Genomic DNA, 21,504 nt, shown 5'->3' on the forward strand with positions numbered 1-21,504 from the left:
CCCCCCCCCCCCCCCCTCACTGGACACGGGGATGAGGAGACTGGAGACTGCATTGTTCCACCGGAGCCCAGCTGGATTCAATGGCTGTGAGCAGACCCAGCGGTGCAGCAGCAGCTACAGTACTATAGTTAGTCAGTCACACAGGTGGCAGGGAAATTACAGTGTACACACATACTTGTAGTTTGGACGTCGTCCACTTCTGGAAGCCAATAAAGACTGCACAGGCTGCTGCCAACGACTGCAAAAGCTATACTTGGATGTAGTGGTTTGGGCCATGCCAAAGTATTGCTCACCGTTCAGAACTATATGTTTTAATGATCAGGTTCAATAAAATAATGACGATTGGTTCCATTAGATCCGTGCAGAGTACCTCTTTTAAGAGTTAGTGCATTGAAAAAAAAACGTATTTCGTTATTAAACAACAGCTCCATTGTCTATGCATGTAAACTAAACCCCTTTGGTTTGCCAACCTAAATACTACCACTTGTCTGCCCACTTCCTGTATTCCTATGTGGGGTTATTTGATAGGGCTGCATCACATGTGGAGATAGTGCTAACAGCTCTTCGTAGACTTCCTGATTACAAAAGGTCATTTAGATCAAACCATGAGTCTGTGCAGCTTGGTTGTTAGACAACGATCGAACACACAGAAGACTACAGAAGGAATATAGATCACATCCTTTCAATCCCTGCAGCTCTAAAAGGATTTGGCTGTGTGTTGCTCTGAGCACTCGCTGGTGTCTTCTCATGTTTTAAAGGGGGTGTGCAGCTGAACCACAAATCTCCTGTCTGGTGCCATTGTGGAGGTCCAGTGGACAGTTGCTAAATATGAACAGTCGTGGAAGAAGTATTTAGTCTTTTTTGCTAGCAATACCACAATGCAAACATACAAGTAACTTATTACAAGTTAAATTCTTACATTGAAATATACGTATGCATGTATGTGGACGATGAGCAAAATGTACTTTTAGTCTCACAGACCTGTCAGTGTTTGTACTACTGATGAACCAAGGCCTCCTGCACAGTGCCTGCATGGCGTGAGAGTGTCAGCTACGTGGCGTGTCCCTTTTTAATTCGGCTCCCATGTTAACAGGTTAGAGCTTGCACACTGCCTGTGTGACACGCACATGTCTCAGGTGCGTCTCGAGCCGTGCCAAAAACGCATGGTAGCTACTAGAAATAGGACCGACGCCTATTTATCAAGCAACACACAAGCGTGTTGGAAGTGTTTCAAGGCTAAATAGAAGACATAAAGGTGTTTATATGTCATTTTGACACATTTAATAAATGACATCTTGATGTGTGAAAGTCTTTAGATTTTGATTTAAATGCAGATATGAATGTAATTTAAAAAAATAATAAACGATAATCAATTTTCAAAAGTTGCACCTGTCAATATATGTATGAAATGTTCTTTTGCCTATTTTACTGTCAACACTGTGCTGCTGTTATCAAATCAGGGAAAAACACGGTATTATTTTATTTTATCAATGGGAAACATCCACAGACTCCGACTCCAACTCGTTTCCTGGGGTGCAGAGACATGGAAAACGCCACGCAGCCGCCACGCAACTGACACGTAACAGACGCCACGCACACGCCACGTGGGCAGTGTGCAGGAGCCCTAAACGGGCGCGACTTGCTGCCCGACTCATAGATGTTATTGTCTCTACAAGTACTTCACAGAACAATCACGTGTTTGTTAAGCTAGGATCTAAGTTCCACTCCAAGATACTCTTTTCTGGTTCTGGATCTGTGATGTACAGTTATGTTTTTCCACCTCCAAGATGAATCTCTCATCGTCTGTGGTGTTGCAAAAGAAACATATATAAATTATTGGGAGGGGGGGGGTTGTTAAATTGACTGGATACTCTTGCTGTTACACTTCCTGCGGCTTGCGTGAAAATAGACCAGGAGTCTAACTTTTTTTAAAGATTATTTTTGGGCTTTTTTTAGACCTTTATTTGAAGACCTTTACAGCTGAAGAATTTAAAGGGGAGAGATAGAGGGGGAATGACACAAGGCAAGGGGCCACAGGTCACAGTTGAACCCTGGCCCGCTGTATCAAGGAGTAAACCTCTACATATGGGTGCTTGCTTTACCAACTGAGCTGTCTAGGCAACCCCGGCACCTATCTTTAGCAGAGCTGAGGGAGATGGTGGATTATCAAGCATCGACTTGAATGGCTGCGATTGCTCGCGGGGGGCGCGGCACATCTGGAACGCATCACAGACGCGTCCAGTGGAATCTAGGGGTCACAACTGTAAGGAGCATTTTAATGTTATAGCTGGATCAGGTGAATCTAATTGAACTGTTTCATACAGGCTAGTTCAAAGGGACAGTTCACCCCAAAATCAAAAATACGTATTTGTCGACTGGCTTCTAGCTCACCCTGTAAGAGCGTCCTGCAGCGGCTCGAGGTTCAAGTCTGACCCGTGGTCCATTGCTGTGTGTCATTCCCCCTTTCATGCCTATCCACTGTCACTATAATAAAGGGAAAAGCCCCAAAAAAACTTTAAAGAAAATACATATTTGTCTTTTTCTTACCAGTGATACGATTTAGCAATCTAGATTGTTCTGGTGTGTGTTGAGATATTGATTGTAGAAATGTTTGCTTTCTCTCCAAAATAATGGAACTAGATGGCACTCGGCTCATCCACCTCTGCTAAGATGTAACTAGCTAACCGATACTGCTAGCTCAACTGAGCTAGCTGAGCTTAGCATAGCAAGACGTCATTAACCATTGCCATGACATTAACCGCCATTAGCCTCTCGTCCATGACTAGGCCTAAACTTCCTTCTGCACGGTGACAAGTTGGCGGGTGTAGTAAGTGAGAGTAAAAAGAAAATAGTTCCTTGATGAAACTGCTTACACCAGGTCTGTGAATTAACTTTAGTAACCGGTTTATGACTTCTGGAAAGAGACATTCATTTGTTCAATTGTATTTTTTACCGCTCTGTATTCCGTCTAGTTCAATAATATTGGAGAGAAGGCAGCCTTGACATTGTCTCTTAATTTTTTTTTGTTCTTTTTTCTTAAAACATTTCTTATACCCAGGTGAGGAAGATACACTTTCTCTTGGCTGGACCAAAAAAAGGAGTGTTCAATTAATCATCTAACAAAATAAAAAATAAATGTAGCCTACTTATAGGCTATGTAGCAAGAAACTAAAGCAAGAACAAGGTTAAAGAAGAGAATTTAACTGTTAAAAACAGCCATATTTATGATGAAACATGTTTTGAATGTGGTGTTAAAATGTCTGGTATTATGCCTTCGTTCCCAGATGAAGTTTATCTTATTAGTCCAAGCCCAGGGAATGCAGCGCACAATGCAGTTTTTACAACAAGACAATAGAAATCTACATATGGAGCAATGGACAAGCAGCATATCATGCAATCATCTTAAGTGTTTAGGACATCAAATATGGCTGTCTGCAGGTGTGTTGACGCACATTTGAAGGACTACTAGTATTTTAACCTTACAACTTTAAAAAGTATTACTTCTGACAGCAGTTATCATACTTGCATCATGTTCAATGACATTGACATTGACATGCATATGGAAAACACACACACACACACACACACACACACAGTGAGTTGATGGATTAATAGCCGAGGAGTGGTCAGACGGCTGCAGGCCCTTCAGGGAGCCGACCTGTGGCAGAGAGGCCACCCAATCAGAACACACTCCTGCAGTGACTGCATGTGGTTGCAGCCCTGCAGGTACGCCACCAGGTAGTTTCTGCTCGGCTCTGAATGAAGTCACGCAATCCGAAGCGACAAGCAAGACCTGATGTGGCTTCTTGCTTATCATGAAGAAATTCAAATAGTGCATTCAAATCACTTCAAAGGAACCAACTGAATATCGGAAGAAAGTGTGATTGATGAGAGATTGAGGCCATGAATTCATTATGGATAAATCATCGAAGCAAAAAGTGAGTTTCACTGGATTTATCTGATGAGGCTTTAGAGTGCTGCTGTGATTAATGGACTCACAAACTGCAGTCAGAAAAACCTAATGAAATTACAATTTGAAATTTGGTTTCATTTGAATAGCCAGGCACCGGGGTCAATAGCAAATCGATTCCTCAGTGTATAGCTACATGTTCAATGTGTTTAATCATTTCACATTATACAACATTATACAAAGTCTATCAATACATTGATGGAACATTACACACCTGGCTGTTCGCTGATAAATAATCTCACCATGCTGTATTATTGTGATGAAAAGGCATTTATTGCTGCTACTGCACTGTTTTCCCTCAGCGATTAGGCACACATTGACTGTAGAATCACATCAACAGACATATTACTGCCTGAAAATCAACATTAGTCACAGGGATGAGAGATCAGATCCATAGGCCTGACTGCGAGGATTAGTCACAGTGGAAGAGGAACAAAGCTGTGCAAAGCTGAAAAAGGGTTTACTGTTACACCATCTGATTCCTGGTTAGGTGTGTGATACCGTATCACACCTCAAATAAAGCTTTGTGCTATCAAAACAAACAAGGCAACTGTAAAACCCATCTCAGGAAAGCAGTCTGAGAACAAATCCCATGCTGTGGATGATGACTGGGATGGATTAGCAAGGTGATATCAGAGTCTGAGCTCCAGGGATACCTTTTGCAATAGAGAGTTGAAAAGAGATGACTCACATAGTGAACAAATATAAGTTGCGTCCGTGAGGTTAATGCGTGTATAATTGACAGACACCAGTCAGTGATAGCAGTTGTATTGGTCTGTCCCATTTCATGCATGTTTGCACAGCTGCACAGATGTTTACTATAGTGAATATGTGTTGAAAATGTAGATTTCATCCTGGGCAACATCATGTAAAGTCTGCCAACGAAATGGATTCCTCTCTTTTGATTAGAAAATACATTTTAAGTCGTAGGTTGAAACTCATCAATCAACATGCATCTCATTCTAATGTTTAGATGCAAATTATTTACCGTAATCTTATGTTTAGAGGTTTATTTTTGCCTGTAGGATAATAACAATATCTACTAGCGCCTACTAAAAGGACCATAACCATAGATCTATGACCATGTCCTACAATGTCCATCAGTAGGGCTATGTAACAAAGCCATGATATTGTTATTGTCAGACATTTTTACTGCGATACAGAAAATTTTTCTTTGTCAGATTGACCCGATTTTTTTTTAATATTGAAGTTTCCGAACAACAATTGAAGGCAACATTTGAGATCCACAAATTCTGTCGCGTGCTACTGTTTTGCCGCGATATACTCAAAGAAACTGTGTAGAAAACCGAGCAGGTAAGACGATAAAAAGGTCTTTGGTTTAGGTAAAATTAAGCTATTTTAATCAATTATGAACTACAAAAAAGTAGAATCTCTCCAAAAAAAAAAAAAACTCACACCATGGTGCCAGTAAATGTTAGAGGTGTGAAAACACAGAACAAGTCAGCTAATGCTAGCTAGCTAACGTTAGCTAGTTAAAGTTAACATTAAGTTTGCCTTCTTTCGCTCTTAGCTAGCTAATAAATATAACGGATGCTAACACAGTTCTTGATGTATTCGTTTTAAGCTACAGTAAGTATCTAGGTTTGGGGTAACGTTAGCTAGCTAATGTTAGAAAACAAAAATAGGCCTATTTCTTATCACGGAAGAATCAAACGTGACTGTGTTTTATTAATTGTTTTATTTCCCCCCTAATTTTACAGACTCTGTAAATGTAATTAAAACTGGACTGGATTGTGATTTGAGTTATGCATTAACATGGCTTCTCAGACCTTCATTGCTATCTCTGAGCTGCATCCCAACTTCTCTCATCCGGTGAGTTCAGATAATTTTAAGCTAATTACAGCAATGTTGTCTCAGAATGTATTTCAGGCCTGGTTTTCTATTGCTTTTGTAAGCTGTATGAACTGCAAATGTCTGCACACTGTCATTGCCCTTGTAATATTTTTCAGAAAGTGGCAGGCATCGTCATTGGGAAAACGGATGTCAGAAGCTTTCCTGACAGAAAAAGTTAGTAGCTTTTTATATTAGCGCATCTAAGCTGTTACTTTCAATGACCCATTTTTGTATCACTGCACCTCATTGTCTTGTATACCAGCCCCCTCTGCTGGAGATTTGATATCCATTGTTAGAGCTTTTTTTCTCCTCTTCCTATCCATTGGAAAGAACTGCAACAATAACCACGCCTATACCTCTGATTTTCAGATATCGGTGAAGACAGATTCACTTTTAGCTTTACCATTAAGGACTCACCTGACTTCTTCATTAATGTGACATCATGGGGTAACGATGGATACATCAACGGGCTCTCCGGCAGCTTCAGCACCGGAGACTGTGGTGAGGAAGTTACCCTCATAGTCCCAGAACAAAGCCTTGAACATCCTTGAGAATTTGTGGATTTCTTGTATGTTTTCGATGGAATGCCACGGAAGTGCTTTGATTATTATTCTTTTTTTTAATCAATATCTAGTGTCCAGATTAATCAATATCATAGTACAAAACTAAGCTTTGACCATGTCCAGCTTGTGATGTACCTATAGGCATACTTGTAGATTGATAGTCAAGTAACCCAAAAATTCTTAATAGAACAAGAAAAAAGAATGTATTTTTTACTTTAACATTTTTTGAATCTAAAACCAGAAGATATTGTCTCTGCGCAAAATTGTTTCTTATTGTTTTTCCAGTCATCGTCGAAAATCCTTTAGTCACCAACAAAGACCCGGAGAAAGGGGACAAATTCTGCCCCACAACACCAAGGTAAAATGACCACTTTTAATACAAATATTGTAGAAGAATTAGTCCTGCTTATCTGAGGTGCTTTAAACAGCTGAAAGTGAACACAATGAAATGCTGTTTAAAACATGATGTAACAGTGTGTAATGTCTGATGACAGTGTCAAAGGACTTACTGGTTCAAAGGCTTGTATCTGCTGTCTCAGCCTCTATAGGCTGCTGGTGACAGAGGCTCATTCCCAGGTGAGTCTGTGTGCTGACATGGACACCATCGACAGGCTGCTGCCACTCATCCACCTGCCAGTGAAGGACTGTGCAGATTTCTACTCTCTGGCAGACATTGTGGCAAACGGGCAGAGCTTGGATGGCACAATGATAAATATACTGGCTGCAGTGAAATCGGTAGGGCACCTTAATAATATCAAAGGGCAAGATCACCTTTGAATACAGTCACACTTTGATATATCAGTTTTTAAACTTGTTTAGCCTTGTTTAGTTTTACTATGTCAGTAATTTACTCAATTTCCTAGAATGTTTTTCTTGGCCATCAATTTAGTGTTGCTTGTCAAATCAATCATACACATCACACTGGTGATGAAAATCTTGGTATGTCATTGATTTTCAAGAGGAGTTTTTCAAACAGGAAATGAGAAGAACATTCATAAACAAAAATATATTTTCCAACTTTTTCACACACTGCTTGCATTAGATGGTGGCTTTACAGCTACCGTTTTCTCCACAGTAAGCTCAACTATAGTGGAAAATAGGCTGTTCAAGTTTCCTGAGTTTTAAAGCAACTTTACTACCAAGAAGGGGAGGGTTGTTAAAAGGTGGTCTGATGTAACATTATGAAAGTCGGACATGGAAAAGTGGTGGAACCTATCATTGAGGCTGGGGTGGAAAGCCTGAAAAGCATGAAGTGGGACATTTTTGACAATGAGTGTGGATTCAGAGCAAATATTTCTTTGATTTTTTAAATTTACTGAATTCATATCTTATGAATGTTCCAATAAACTACATAGTGTTTGTTTTGTCTTTGTGGTTGGTGGTATGCTTGTTGTTTGTCTGGAACAGACCAACTTAACCATAATGTCCCCAAAGATGGGCCTCAGAGTTCAGAGAGAGGCCAGACCCTGCACTTAATGTCACTGCATTTGTTACGAGAAGGGAAGATATAGTGACAGGAACTTTAGATGATTCTGTTTACATTAACAGATTGGAGCGCTGAAGTCGTTCACCACTTCAGACAGTCGCAAAGGGCAGAGGATGGAAGTGAAGCTCTTTGATGACTCTGTCTCTTCCTTCCCTCTTGTCTGGTAAGTCATTTTCATTAATAATTTGGAAAATTAATAAATATTTATTGATTTTGTTGTCTTTGTGTCCCATTCCATCTTATTGGCCCTTTGGATCACCACTTCGTATCTTTAGGTGACCACAAATTGACTTTGGTGACATGCAACTTTAGTTTAACTTGCTGAACTCCATGTGTGTTTGATTTTCACCGAGTAACTCCCTGACCTCTGTTTCACTCAAAGCTGGGACAGAGAAGCCATTCAGCTTGTGCAAACTTTGATACCCAAGGAGACGGGTAGGTCAACAGCTGCTGCTCATTCTCCACCACAAAAAGAATATTTATTTAACTGTTATTCCTGCCTGTCACGTCCCATTAACATACTGTACTGAAGAGAAACCTGGAAGTGGACATCTGAGAGGGAACTGCACGTTTATGTTAAAGATAGCTCACTGTTATTTCACCTTTTATTTTTCATTCAAAGTGCTCTTCATCGCTGATGCAAAGATAAGCTTTGACAGCTTTCGCAACGGCATGACAGCATCCGTTAACTCAAAAACCATTATCACTGTCAATCCTGGTAAGATATCACAGTGACATTTAAAAAACATAGGATCTCCTATAACTGTGCAATTGACCAAAAACAAGGTTGAAACAAACCAAGCAGCCATGGTGTAAGTAGAATATTGTCACTTTGTTGCTGTCCAAATCAATCGCAATGTGCTTTCAGACACCAGAGAGGCCAGTCTGCTGTTCAGCTATGCTAAAGAAGCATCTGAGTCTGGTGCTCTGGATCAAGATGAGAAGCCAGAAGACATGCCTTGTAAGTTATAGTGAAGTAATCCCTTCAGTCTGATACTGTGAGTAGAATGAGTAGAAATCTTGCTATATCTTACTTTAATGTAAAATGTTCTTAATGGGCCTTACCTCTTATTTCTCTTATTTATGTATTTTCTCTTCCTCTCTTCCCTTTTGGGTCATAATGTAAAGGTACATGCCGACCTATTGGGACTTTAGCATATTCACTGTATCCCCCGCTGAATTAGACTGGTGATCATGGCTGACTTTGAGGAATTTTCAGAGGATTTTTACTTTAACTTTACTTTGTACCAAGATCCAGAACCATATCTTTTTGAGCCAGAATACAGAGACGAGTTACAAATTTTGGAAGCCAAACAGACTAAGGTCGTGGGGAGAATCAGAACGAACACGGACTGGGGGTGTATATGTGGAACATGCCAGCCTATACCAACAGAAAATGAACAACTCTGAGCAAACTCCCGGCAAACTCTCTGCTCCGTGAATGGGCTTCTCAGGTCCGGCTTGCAAAGTAGCGGAAGTAGCAGTGCTTCGCCTTTCTGAGAATATAGTTCCCAGTTAGTATGCGGTTAGAATATGGCTGTGTCTCATGCGACCTTGTTATTTTTACACCCTGTGACTATACAAATCACAACATGTAAATAGCAACATGTTGTTGTTATTTTTTAACTTATCGGGAGCAGTAGCTAGTTGGAACCAGTTACCTGCAGGATCTTTTGCAGAGTCAAAGCACGCACAAGGATGAGAAGGGCATGTGTCAACTTGTCTAACTCTGGGGTATACGGTGAATAAGCTAAAGTCCCAATAAGTCGGCGTGTTTCTTTACTAGACGGTGCACTATGTACTGTAACTGCACTCCATGACACATGTAACTTGTAACAAAAAGTGTCTCAAAAGTGTATTATGAGGAAGTTATTTGTGCTATGTAGCTAAAATCCTTTTTTTTTGCTGTAAAATAAGTCTTGTAGTTTTGTAGTTGTTATTCAAATAAAAAGGCTGCATGCTGCTTTTGTCTCTGCAGTGGACGCCATCACTGACGTGTACACAGTGAGCCAGGTGAAGCAGAAGGTCCAGCAGAATCCTGAGGTTTTCTTTGGCATCACATACAGCTTTATCTCCAAGCTCGACCTTGACTCTTCTGTTTCAAAAGTCATCAAGACGCGGTGGTAAGTTCACATTAAAGTGGATGCATTATTAAGTAGTTTTTGTATAAAGTTTTTCCCCTCCCAACTTTGATTTTGCACTTAAATTATTTGAACATTAAATGTAGAGGCTGATCCCAAGCTTTAAGCCTCTGAGGTGCTGTTCCACGGGTAGAGTAATTGACACACTTTTAACTTTTTTGATCAATGAAAGTTAAAGTAATATTTGCAGGTAAAACCATTGGTTCCATTTCTTTCCATCAAATCTTCTTTTGTTTTGTGTGTGTGTGTGTGTGTGTGTGTGTGTGTGTGTGTGTGTATGTGTGTTTTCGGGTTGCATCTGAGGAAGGATTGGTTCCTATTTATATCAAGGACAATAATAGGCTCTTACAAAACAACACAGTTATTTTTTTGCCACTCATGATGAGCTATAGTTGATGAACAGTTCCTTGAGTCGTCTTTTTTCTCTCCTATCTCAGCTCCAGGTGTAAGTTTCAGGTGACTGAGGACAAGCAGAGCTGCACCAACCTGTTGTGTCCAGGAAGGGATCAGGCCTTAGCATCCAGCACAGGTTTTGACCTGCTGGTAGACATCACGGACCACACCGGCACCCTGCATTCCTGCTCGCTCAAAAGCCCAGTGGCAGAACAGACACTTGGCTGTTCGGTCAGTACCACTTTACACAAGAATGTTCATTCAGCCACAATTCTACACGTACTAGCGCCTGTGTACAGAAATAAAGAACATAAGAGAAGAGACATGAATACCGGTACAGGTTGAAAATAATACAAACACTACACTGTGAATATGTGTTTAAATTCTGTATGGGTCTGGCAAGTGAGGAAATATTTGCTAATAGTTACATTCATTCAATCCACATCTGATTGTATTTTTTTCTTTTATGATTCAATTAAACTGGTACAACAGTTCAAACACATGAAAGGTTTAGCATCTTCAGGTAAGATAAACAGCATTTTCATCTCATCTGTTGCAGACAGAGGAGTTTACAAGTTTGACGGATGACGAGCGGACTGCAATGAAGTGGAAATTCCTTTTGGAGAGATGCAAGATACATGTGAAGGTACTGCAACTTTTGGTTCTGTGTCGTGTGTTTGTGCTAAACACAAACCATAAGATTAAAGATTCTTTGAATATGTTGTAGATACTCCCTTCCACTAAAATGAAGACTGGGGTCAGGGGCCTGATCCTGGCCTGCTCAGTGGCTGACCCCGGAGAGGTGAAACAGCACATGTCCGCCTTGCTGCAGCGGCTGTGATGCACACACTGACTGAGCAGGAAAGCACTTATATTGCTGTTGGCTGCTTTACCTGCTGTTCTGTTCTGATTGCAATGTTAACAAGGGCAGTAGTCATTTACACATGCTTTGTGTTTTGTGAATAGATGCATTCTCTGGATTATTTATTTATTTATTTATTTATTTATTTATTTATTATATTTATTTATTTATTATACTTATTTATTTAAATGCATATCTTAAAGAATGTGCTGTTGGCTTGATAGTTTTTTTAAAAACTGTTAAATAAACTAACTTGTATGTGTCAATATGGATCAATCTACCTTTTTTTGTTCCATGAAAGGATATTTAATAAGCCACTGTCACACAGGACAATGATGAGACTGTTTTTATTAGTTACTGTACATTTACTATATATAATGAGGTCTTGTGTTTACCATAGTTTTAATTTAAAATTGCTTTCACACTTTGTTAGTACTATGTCAATTAAACCAATTGTAAATGGAGGCAACAGTTCAGCAACAAGTTTATTTTTTAACCTGGATATGTTGGTACTTCTTTTACCAACAGGAGAATATTACAATGTTATATCCACCTGTTTCTGGGGGCGCTAGTGAACGTGACAGCACAATTAACAACATTAATTAGAGTTGAATTAGATCATGTATGAGTTAAAATACCACGTCTCTACTTGACTTCGCAAACACTTTCATCATGTGAACCCCCAAGTAGTCAATACATGGCTGTGGTCCATTTGTACTTGTGTGACAAAATAAGTCACTAGATGGCTGCAAAGCGCTGGTCATCAAAACGGAACATTTTAAACGTCGTCGTATGTTGCTAGGGGAAATTTTACGGGGACGTACGGGTTTATCGTCAACACCAAAGGTAATCAAAAATTGTCCGACTTATTTTATAAGGCAGTCGTAGTGGTCATAACATCTACAATTGAAGTGTCGTTGCAGTCACAATGTGTTAGCTCGTACAGTAGAAACGTTAGCTAGCTAACTGCCTGCATTGCATGGCTGTCACACATAGCATTAGCTAGGCTACTATGCTAACGTTAGCCTGCACGTTAGACGTTGAATATTTTATGTCCACAATATGTCAATAAAATAAACCACTTTCCTGTTTAAAATGTTAATTTAACGTTCGGGTAACTGCAACAGTTGACTTGCTCTTGTGTTTCCGTGCAGTGTCATACATGCCTCACTCTGAGCACCGAGCCAGGAGTCAAGCATGAATGTGAACCAGGGGACGGTGGGCAGCGACCCGGTCATTCTGGCCACGGCTGGATACGACCACACTGTCCGGTTCTGGCAGGCTCACAGCGGCATCTGCACCAGGACAGTCCAGCACCAGGACTCTGTATCCTCTCAAACAGTGCGCTCTTACTAATGTAATCTACAGATCAACAGATCTGTGTGTACAGATCACAATCAACAGAGTTTATACTGTGATATTTAAATGATTTGGACAGTTGGCACATCATTCTAACACAGACAGGGTTGTCTTAGCTGGAAGCGAACATTTAATTTTCCACTGACCTATTTCTTTGGAGTTGATAAATTAACAGCGGGAAAAGAGACTATACAAAATAACCTTCTGCTATGTGTAAAATCAACATGGATGCGGTCAATGGAGCTGTTTACTGTCTTTGGAGCAGCCCCAGGATGTGTCTGTAGATGGCATCATCACTACAATGTGCCCGTCTGGTTTTAAGTATAAGGAGATGACTCCTTGTAACCAAGCTGTGAAATAATACTATAGTAATAACCTAAACAATCTACCTCCTTAACATTTGCTCGCAGCAAGTAAATTCACTTGAGGTCACACCTGACAGGAGCATGATTGCAGCTGCAGGTTGGTCAAGAATTCTTTCTCGAACCTTCTCTTGGATTGGAAAATTAAATGCATGGCTGCTATATATCGCAGTGATTTCCACTCCGCCTTTTTTAGGTTATCAGCACATCCGCATGTACGACTTGAACTCCAACAACCCCAACCCGGTGATCAACTACGATGGCGTTAGCAAGAACATCACGTCTGTGGGCTTCCACGAAGACGGCCGCTGGATGTACACGGGAGGGGAGGACTGCATGGCTCGCATATGGGACCTTAGGTACTGCAAAGGATGCTCGTTGTGCTAAAACCCATTCGCTCTGCGTTCAACAAACCTAACTGATCCCTACTGCTCCTCACAGGTCAAGAAATCTACAGTGTCAAAGGATATTCCAGGTCAATGCTCCAATAAACTGTGTATGCCTGCATCCCAACCAGGTGATACATCACACTGATCCGTCAATTGGTTGTAATATGTTTGTTACATTGTTATTTTAGCTGAAAAGGATTTATTTTGTTAAAAGTCAGAGTATGTGCTAACTACTGGAAAATGTCAGACAACAGTCAGTGTTTTATGTTTTTCAGGCAGAGCTCATTGTCGGAGACCAGAGTGGAGTGATTCACGTCTGGGATCTGAAAACTGACCACAACGAACAGCTGATTCCTGAGCCAGAGGTCTCGGTCAACTCAGTTCACATTGACCCAGATGCCAGTTACATGGCGGCGGTCAACAGCTCGGTCAGTACCCAAATAGTCTGAAAAGAGTGCTGTGTATTGATAGTTTGGCGTGATAAGTTGTATTAAGTGACTGGGTGGCGTGCACTCCATGTAGGCTCTGTCCTTGCCAGCGGCCCGGGTTTCCGCTAAGTCCAAAAAATTCTTAAATTCGTTGAATTTGTCTTGGATAATTTTAAACAGGTCTAACATTTCCTACATCCATGCAGCGCTACCTCTAATGCTCTTTATTTCAGTTCTGTGGTGTTGTAGTTCTTTCTTCAGCTAGTCCAAATGTAATGTCGCTGTATTACGACTACAAATGAGACCAACAGCCAATCAGCTGTTGTGTTACTGGCATGAGTCTCTTACGGCTCGTACCACAGACATAAAACGGATTTTATTCTTATAGTAAGCAATACTTGGCTTCAAAAAAACTGAATTTAGGATTTAGTTGATGTTGTGATAAAGGTCTTAAATTTCATTCATAATAGTCTTTAAAAAAGTGCCCATATTATGCTCATTTTCAGGTTCCTAATTGGATGGTAAGGTTGAACCAGAATAGGTTTATGTGGTTTCATTTAAAAAAAAAAAAAAGTTTGTATGCATTTTATATAATATGGGCGCTTTAAAAATTCTTAAATTTGACTTGGTGAAACCTGCAGAAACTCTGGGTCCATTTCTTGACTCTCTAGAGCTGTTCTAAATGCCTAAAACAATCTTTAAAAATAAGAATGATATTAAATGATTAAAACAATCTCTGTTCTCCGTAACAGGGAAACTGTTATGTGTGGAACCTTGCTGGAGGCATCGGAGATGAGGTGACTCAGCTCATCCCCAAGACTAAGATCCCTGCACACAAACGCTACTCCCTCCGCTGCAAGTTTAGCCCTGACTCCACGTGAGCGCCCTCCTCCGCTACGCAGTATGAGTTATTCTCTGTTGCTGATGTAACCAACTTGTTGTGTTTGTCGTTATTTCCAGCCTGTTGGCCACCTGCTCAGCGGACCAGACCTGTAAGATCTGGAGGACGTCCAATTTCTCCCTGATGACGGAGCTGAGCATCAAGAGCAACAATCCCGGAGAGACGTCCAGAGGCTGGATGTGGGACTGTGCTTTCTCTGGAGACTCGCAGTATATTGTGACTGGTCGGTACATTGCAATGTCCATACAGTTGTGTCAACACCATTTCTATAATGGGATCCTAAATGGTGTGTTTGATATTAAAATTAGATCTTTTTTTGTTTACTGAAAATGTGTTTAATCTAATAATCTAGAGTTGGAAACAGATTTTCAAAGACACAGCATTTGCAAGAAAGGTTTTCTAAAGCATGATTTATGTTTCTGCGGAGGCTCCACGCAGAGCTTTGGCCGTAGCCTACGCAAGTGGCCTGACGTTTGTGCTTGGGCTGTTGTGTTGTTCTGTGCGATCTCTTTAAGAGAATAGGTGTGTCTGTCTGTCTGTCTGGTAGAGCGAGTGTGAGAGAGAGAGAGAGAGTGTGGCGCTGATTAGCTTTGAAGCAAGTACTGACTCTAGAGGCAAAGTGGGAGAAACAAAGTGTCTCCACTGTACTTTCTGAAGGAGAACCGGGAAATGGGTCGGTGGGGGGGGGGGGGCACAATAAACCGCATCATGGCCCACATATCTTGATACGTATCAGATCGTCTTATAAGGGAAAGATGCACACCCCTAACACGTACGTTCCCACGCCGTCAATATAACGCAGAAGCATAAATTGGCCTTTACACTGCAGAATGCAATCTGAGCTCTGTTGTTAAATGCATTTCCTGTCTTTAAAGTTGCTGAGGGAGCCTTTCAACAGTTTGTACGTTAATGAAGGCTTTTTCGGGTAATAAAGTTTGCTCTGGGTTAGGAATGCACATATAACCTTACATTGCTTTCATTAATGTCATTTATGAATATTTGCAGTACAGCACAGCATATTTGTTGTGTGAATGTGTTATGTTTTGTCCTATATTTCATCAATAAAGATGTTTCTCGACCCATGCATACTACTGTATATTTAGGCACAGATTAAGTGACGTTTAGAGCCTTTTGCAGAGAAGAAGCAGCAATGTTCAAAAAGGTCAATACACTTGAGTTGTATTTCCAGTTCTGACTCCTGTTTCCATCCACAGCCTCCTCAGACAACCTGGCCCGTCTGTGGTGCGTGGAGACCGGGGAGATCAAGAGGGAATACAGCGGCCACCAGAAGGCCGTGGTGTGTCTGGCCTTCAATGACAGCGTGCTTGGCTGAGGAGGAGGAGGACGAGTTGGAGGAAAGAGATGAAGAGACTGGAGTCGGCAGGCTGTCTGCGAAGAGGTGAAACAAGGACAGAAAAGTATGGACTCTTTGCAGGATGTGCCTCAATTGGGAATTATTAATAATTTCCCCAGAAATGACCATCTTGACAAAGTGGATTGCTTGGGTTTGAACGTCACGATGAATGTCAACTGTGTTCCAAGATTTCTACAGTGCTCTGTCATGCCAGAGGCCCTAAAGTACTCCGCATAGCAGCAAAGTCAAAAATCTTAAAGGGCCATGCACACCGTTTTGCACCAAATCTATGCCATTGTATGGGAAAACTTCTGTACCAAGGGTGTAATCATCAACAACTTGACAACTTTTAGATTCACTCTGTGCACAATAGGACATCCTCTCAACTCTGTTTTTATAGTGCACCATATTTATTGTATCAACCACGTTTCACTTCAACTTGGATGTGCAGCGGAATTGATTTATTCCTCATGTGATATGTAATTCATTCGATACTCTTGATTCCAAGTTGTGCTATTCTTAATAATCACATGTGCATTAGGAAGAGAGAGAAAATGTTCAGAAATTGATTCCGCAGTAAAGTCCTTACAGTGTTTGAGTTTAGTCATTCCTCTTTTGCTTTTCTTTTTAGAGTTTAATGAACAACAGTTGGCCACAAATACACAACAGTCTTTTATTATACGAATCAAAACACTCTTGTTGCGACTGGAACGGTTACACATAATTATACTGCAGCAGTGGGTTACAGGGGGAAAAAAAAGCTGATCTTTCTTCTGTAATCTCTGAAATGTCCACCAGAGAGGGTATTACAGATGAAGAGAGTGACGATGGGGCTTTGGCAATAACCATGACAGCCTGTCTCCATCTCTTCTCTCTCGGAAGGATGGAAAGGGACTGGAAGGGTTGGCTGGTTCACTGGCAGCTGTACGGCACAGAGGAAACCGTCAAAGCTGGCTTTTGTTCTGCTATCTTTTTCTATTTTTTTATTTTGTAGAGGGAGCTTAAAAGACAACTTTGTTTCCCTGATCTTCTGCTGAGAGGAGATGAAGAGAATACACAGTCACTCTGGCAGGTAGTAGAAGCACACAGACACGCAGATATTGCTAGGAAAGCAGATGTCGATGCAGAAGTAAACCAGTCTCTGTTTCCCCGGACCTGAAAAGAAGACAGAACACGGTGACTCAAAGAACATGACACAATCCTTGACAAGAAAACAGATCATTATTATCAAGGCAGTGCAGCATTTACTGTTGAATGGTAGAAACTATGAAGGATGGAATAACCCAAATTCAAAATTTATGATCTAATTCTACAAACATTACCCCAATGTCACTGTTAATAGAGAAAAGCGTAGCCCACTAGCCTTGACAAATGAAATTATTGGTCTCAACTTTAAGGCGTGAATATTTACTCCAATTGCATTTGTTTTTCTTGGCAGTAAAGCTTATACAAGTTAACCGATTCATGAACATCATGGCCCCAAGTGATTGGTTGGTACCATTTAAAAATTAGACACACAATTTATGATCTAACAGCAGCCTGATTAAAGTATGATATTAATGCTACTTCTGTATGTGGAAAACATGTTATGCCAGCACCACATATAGACAGTTGAGTGAGTGTACGGTAGCTATAATGTTTTTACACCAGTGGAAAGGTCACTTTACGTCATAATGGAAATTAGTTTTAAGTTTCAGTCTGACACGTTGGTTTGTTATGGAGTTGCCAGCTGGCTCATTTTATTTAAGAAGCACCCTTCATACAGCTGTACTGTACGGACAAATGAATCCTGAGCTTCTGGTGTGTAATGTGACCATGCATACTTTACTAATAATTAAGAGAACCCTTAATTTCTCCAAAATGTCAGTGTACAGCTAAAATTCAATCAAAGAATTTCATCAACATTTTAGCCAATAACGTCACATCTGTTGTGCTTAGATCAGGATTCAACACATATAGTCTGTATTTTTCATATTGTCAGCAAATGCCATGAAAAGACCAAAACTAACATTGTGTTAGTCTATCTCCAAATACTTTATATTTCTAGTAAATGCATTCACTTCAAAGAAAACAAGTCAAAATATATGGTACATATTTACATATAAATTATATTATTTTACAAAGGCTGTGGCTCATTAGATTATTGGACTTAACTGTTAGCAAACAACAGTATACAGGAGTAAATAGGGCATTTGCTGGGGACTAATTTCAGTGGCGGATTAACACACATTTGGTTCTTGCATGAGTATTTACAGTATGGCAGCAAGATGGTGTATGTGGGGATTGACTTCAAATAAACTACAGTGCCCGTGTTCAGGAACTAACATCCAGTGCGACATTGTGGCTCGCATCTTTTTTTTTTAAATGAAGCAGACCTCTCCAGAATACTGTTCTCACCCTCGATCTTCTGGGTCCAGTGGATGGAGCTGTCCTGACACAGAGCCTGGAGAGGCCCCTCCAGCATGGACACATCCACCTGACTGGCTGCCAGCACTCCCAGGTACTCCATCTGCCTCTGGGTCTCATTCCCTAACAGCTGGAACTGACTCTGCTAGGGACAGGTCACAACATCTCAAGAGGAATAATCCACAACAGAACGAAGAGTTTTGTCCTCTGTAGGAATTGAATGGCAACTCCGGAGCTGCAGTGTCATTTAATAAGTGTGAGAAATCATATCACAGTGACAACGAAAAATGAATATGTTGGAGTCAAAGCAAGGGAGACATGAAGAAGAAACCAAGATTGAAACCGGACCTGCTACTAGCCTGATATCTTTGCTGATGAGATCAACACGGCTGCACATTTGCGCTCTTATTCGTCACAAAGCCTGGGTGTAATTGCACCACTTACACCTCTGATTGGCGTTGATAGTGAACCACTTAAAGTACTGTTGTGCTTGAGTGGGTCACGTAACAACCAGTTTTCCTCAGCTGAAAAACGACCAAGAAGACCATTGTGCTACAGAATAGAAGGACAGACCACATCTACTCTCCATCCATAAGAGCCCCTCCCCTCTTATCATAGATTAAATGACTGCCATCAACACTGAGGAGCTGTATGAGATATGTGACACCACGAGACAGGGTCACAAAAACAATTCTCAGAGACTCGACCCCTGGGGGAAATAACGCTATTGTGCAGCAAGACGCACAGGTGATAAGGCAGAGGAGCAGAAATGTCATCTCAGTGTTCTTGCTAGACTCCACATCACGGCTGTTCACCGATCATATCTGAGGGACATAATTCAAAGCCAAATCAATTTCAGAGATCCAGGTATTTGTTTCAAAGCAGATACACACAGGGCCTTCCCTCACTAACCAGTGTCAGGCTGTATTTTAATCCAACAGAGGAGTCTTAAAAAGCCCTCATACAGAGTGGCCATTGTGCCCGCTCCAGGGCTCAGGCTCGCTGCCTCCTGTAAGCAGATCCTGGGCATGCTGGGGGGGGGGGCCTGGAGGGATCAGATGTGCTGAGGAATTCAGCCGTGGAAGGCGAGAGAGGGAGACTAGACCACTCTTCATACGACCCTGTATGCTTGACCCCCTCTCTTTGTAGGGCGGTGGGGAAGTCATGCAAAACCTCTGAAACCCAGCAGGTCCTGGCTCAGTGGCGCTTCTGGGACAAAGCTATGAGTCACAGTCAAAAATGCCAGTTCACACATTAGTGAGGCAGTGACTTTTTGAATCACCTGGCACAGCTAAAAGGGCAAGTCCTTGGCTTTCCTTATTTTTTATTTTTTTCCATTAGCCCAGGTGCATTTTTTCAATCTTAAGCTTTGCCGCCTCACTTGTCCTGAACGCAGGGAAGGAGGCCCTGTAATACACCATGAGCGTTTCAGTTCTCTCCTATTGAAATGTCGCCGTTACCTTCTGTGTTGACTCGTGGAGGAGGGACTGCACGTTGTCATAGTCAGACTTGTCCATCTTTCGCAGGAAGCAGCTGTCCTGGTTGACAGGTTTGTAACATATCAAACCCTGCAACAGGACAGCAGACAATCACGCATCTCTCCCACACACAGCCAGAAAAGATCATTACCAATAAAACACTTCACAATCTGGTGCATAGCCCCTGGACGTACACGTTTGATATCAAAGAGCACAGTGGACGTCTGATTTGCAGGTGAGGTGACAGAAAAAGTCACCAGGTCATTCTGCTGGTCCACAACGGCTGACTGGTTGATCAGAGACCCGGTCTGATCAGGAACTGTGATTCGGACAATCTGCGAAGACTGCAAAAAGCAGGATCTGATTAATGCAATCAACAAACATCTTAGGTCAGAAATTATGTAGGCAATATCTGGTGTGGTGACAGTCATGTACATTACATCTCATATAGCTGATGCTTTTAACCAAAGTGACTTCCAATCAGTGCATATAGCCCCAAAGGTACAAACTCAGAATAGCAGGAATCCCACAGAAGAAGTACATTAGCGTGAGTATACCTCAGAGTGAGGCCGCGACAGCCCCAGGTGCCCCGTCAAAGCCAGGCCAATGAAGACCAGGAGCAGAGAGGCGGAGAGGCTGACCCAGAATGCCTTGTGTGGGAAGTGGGATTGGGAGGACGCAGCCGAGCCCCCATCCTGAAGATATGTGTTCACACACAAGAACCAGTGACATGCTATTTAAACAATACTTGACATATAAAACGTCAAACTGTAGCAGGGTAGGAAACCAACACAGGCCACCAGTAGGATTTAAGTGTATTGTTACTGGCAGCTTTTTTACATGAAGCAATATCTGGAAGTTCCACCCTATTATGCAACTGTTGCTGGCTTCCCTAACAACACTGCATCGATTAGCTTGTAAACCAAAGCAAAAGTTAAACTAAAAGCCATCCGCTTACCGTGCACTGTGCTTCCTCCAAATGGTTTTCTGAATGTTTCCAACACCTCACCATCCTGCGTCCCTTGACGGCTCTGTCTGCTCCCTTGTCGTAGCTACCGGCATTGAGCTGTGGTCATGACTGAGACTCAATACACCTGGCCTGCTTCTCTTTGTCCCTACAGACCCCCCCTCCAGCCTCCTCCTCCTCCTCCTCCTCCTCCTTTGGTCTCCCTGTCTCCTTACCAAAACAGTCACCCACTTCACACAGAATCTCTCAATCTTGCCATACTCAATTTTCGAGTTTGGTTTTCCTACAATTTCCTCCTTTAAAAAAAAGTCTAACTTGACTTAATATGCCTCTCTAACAGTATCCATCTTTCCATAGCCCCTGGTCCCCCATCACTCAAACACACACTTACAGGAAAGGAACTGGCCTCCCTCCCCAGGCCCAGACAATGGACAAAGGGGTGAGGCAGGTAGAACTTGGAAAGCCTCACTCATCAGGAGAGGTGATACTCGGTTCTGACTGTTGCAGCATCCAGCCGATGACAGCCCAGGGTGACTTCAAGCACGGGACCTTAGAGGGAAGTCTGCCGTGTTCACTTTGAACTTAAAGCCA

The 21,504-nt window shown here is 41.6% G+C and overlaps 3 protein-coding genes across 5 annotated transcripts; 2 read left to right on the forward strand and 1 right to left on the reverse strand.

The window, feature by feature from the left end:
• Positions 1 to 5,023: 5,023 nt before the first annotated feature.
• Positions 5,024 to 11,379, forward strand: meiob (meiosis specific with OB-fold). 2 transcript variants are annotated; one of them, XM_034860421.1, is made up of 14 exons: positions 5,024 to 5,284; positions 5,692 to 5,803; positions 5,941 to 5,998; positions 6,194 to 6,325; positions 6,673 to 6,745; positions 6,927 to 7,122; positions 7,936 to 8,036; positions 8,256 to 8,308; positions 8,496 to 8,591; positions 8,742 to 8,834; positions 9,852 to 9,996; positions 10,452 to 10,638; positions 10,967 to 11,053; positions 11,135 to 11,379. In XM_034860421.1, exons 2-14 carry the CDS (start codon positions 5,747 to 5,749, stop codon positions 11,246 to 11,248), a joined length of 1,392 nt encoding a protein of 463 aa, XP_034716312.1. In that variant the 5' UTR covers positions 5,024 to 5,284; positions 5,692 to 5,746; the 3' UTR covers positions 11,249 to 11,379. The 2 variants fall into 2 exon arrangements, with proteins under 2 accessions (XP_034716312.1, XP_034716313.1); XM_034860422.1 differs by lacking the exon at positions 5,024 to 5,284 and adding an exon at positions 5,288 to 5,313.
• A 625-nt stretch (positions 11,380 to 12,004) lies between these two features.
• mlst8 (MTOR associated protein, LST8 homolog (S. cerevisiae)) lies at positions 12,005 to 16,660 on the forward strand. The gene is made up of 9 exons (XM_034860428.1): positions 12,005 to 12,115; positions 12,424 to 12,595; positions 13,039 to 13,090; positions 13,187 to 13,349; positions 13,432 to 13,507; positions 13,655 to 13,807; positions 14,560 to 14,684; positions 14,768 to 14,931; positions 15,923 to 16,660. Exons 2-9 carry the CDS (start codon positions 12,467 to 12,469, stop codon positions 16,039 to 16,041), a joined length of 981 nt encoding a protein of 326 aa, XP_034716319.1. The 5' UTR covers positions 12,005 to 12,115; positions 12,424 to 12,466; the 3' UTR covers positions 16,042 to 16,660.
• Positions 16,661 to 16,721: 61 nt separating this feature from the next.
• bricd5 (BRICHOS domain containing 5) lies at positions 16,722 to 21,493 on the reverse strand. 2 transcript variants are annotated; one of them, XM_034860434.1, is made up of 6 exons: positions 20,905 to 21,493; positions 20,504 to 20,641; positions 20,141 to 20,290; positions 19,929 to 20,036; positions 18,460 to 18,610; positions 16,722 to 17,217 (listed from the first exon to the last, which is right to left on the reverse strand). In XM_034860434.1, the coding sequence occupies exons 1-6, from the start codon at positions 20,956 to 20,958 to the stop codon at positions 17,123 to 17,125; spliced, it is 696 nt and encodes a 231-aa protein (XP_034716325.1). In that variant the 5' UTR covers positions 20,959 to 21,493; the 3' UTR covers positions 16,722 to 17,122. The 2 variants fall into 2 exon arrangements, with proteins under 2 accessions (XP_034716325.1, XP_034716324.1); XM_034860433.1 differs by having other exon boundaries at positions 18,460 to 18,613.
• Between the last annotated feature and the right edge of the window lie 11 nt (positions 21,494 to 21,504).

This window comes from Etheostoma cragini, chromosome 21 (genome assembly GCF_013103735.1).
Source record: "Etheostoma cragini isolate CJK2018 chromosome 21, CSU_Ecrag_1.0, whole genome shotgun sequence".
NCBI lineage: Eukaryota > Metazoa > Chordata > Actinopteri > Perciformes > Percidae > Etheostoma > Etheostoma cragini.

What these genes read in the sequence shown, in the direction of transcription:
- mlst8 (XM_034860428.1), top strand. Translation starts at nt 12,467, where the DNA reads ATGAATGTGAACCAGGGGACGGTGGGCAGCGACCCGGTCATTCTGGCC. An exon ending in CAGTCCAGCACCAGGACTCT is followed by an intron (nt 12,596 to 13,038) that starts GTATCCTCTCAA and finishes ATTTGCTCGCAG; the next exon opens with CAAGTAAATTCACTTGAGGT. An exon ending in TATGCCTGCATCCCAACCAG is followed by an intron (nt 13,508 to 13,654) that starts GTGATACATCAC and finishes TATGTTTTTCAG; the next exon opens with GCAGAGCTCATTGTCGGAGA.
- bricd5 (XM_034860433.1), bottom strand. Translation starts at nt 20,958, where the DNA reads ATGGTGAGGTGTTGGAAACATTCAGAAAACCATTTGGAGGAAGCACAG. An exon ending in TGCTCTTTGATATCAAACGT is followed by an intron (nt 20,037 to 20,140) that starts GTACGTCCAGGG and finishes GTCCTGTTGCAG; the next exon opens with GGTTTGATATGTTACAAACC. An exon ending in TCCACGAGTCAACACAGAAG is followed by an intron (nt 18,614 to 19,928) that starts GTAACGGCGACA and finishes ACCTGTCCCTAG; the next exon opens with CAGAGTCAGTTCCAGCTGTT.
- meiob (XM_034860421.1), top strand. Translation starts at nt 5,747, where the DNA reads ATGGCTTCTCAGACCTTCATTGCTATCTCTGAGCTGCATCCCAACTTC. An exon ending in TTCTGCCCCACAACACCAAG is followed by an intron (nt 6,746 to 6,926) that starts GTAAAATGACCA and finishes CTGCTGTCTCAG; the next exon opens with CCTCTATAGGCTGCTGGTGA. An exon ending in AACAGACACTTGGCTGTTCG is followed by an intron (nt 10,639 to 10,966) that starts GTCAGTACCACT and finishes CATCTGTTGCAG; the next exon opens with ACAGAGGAGTTTACAAGTTT.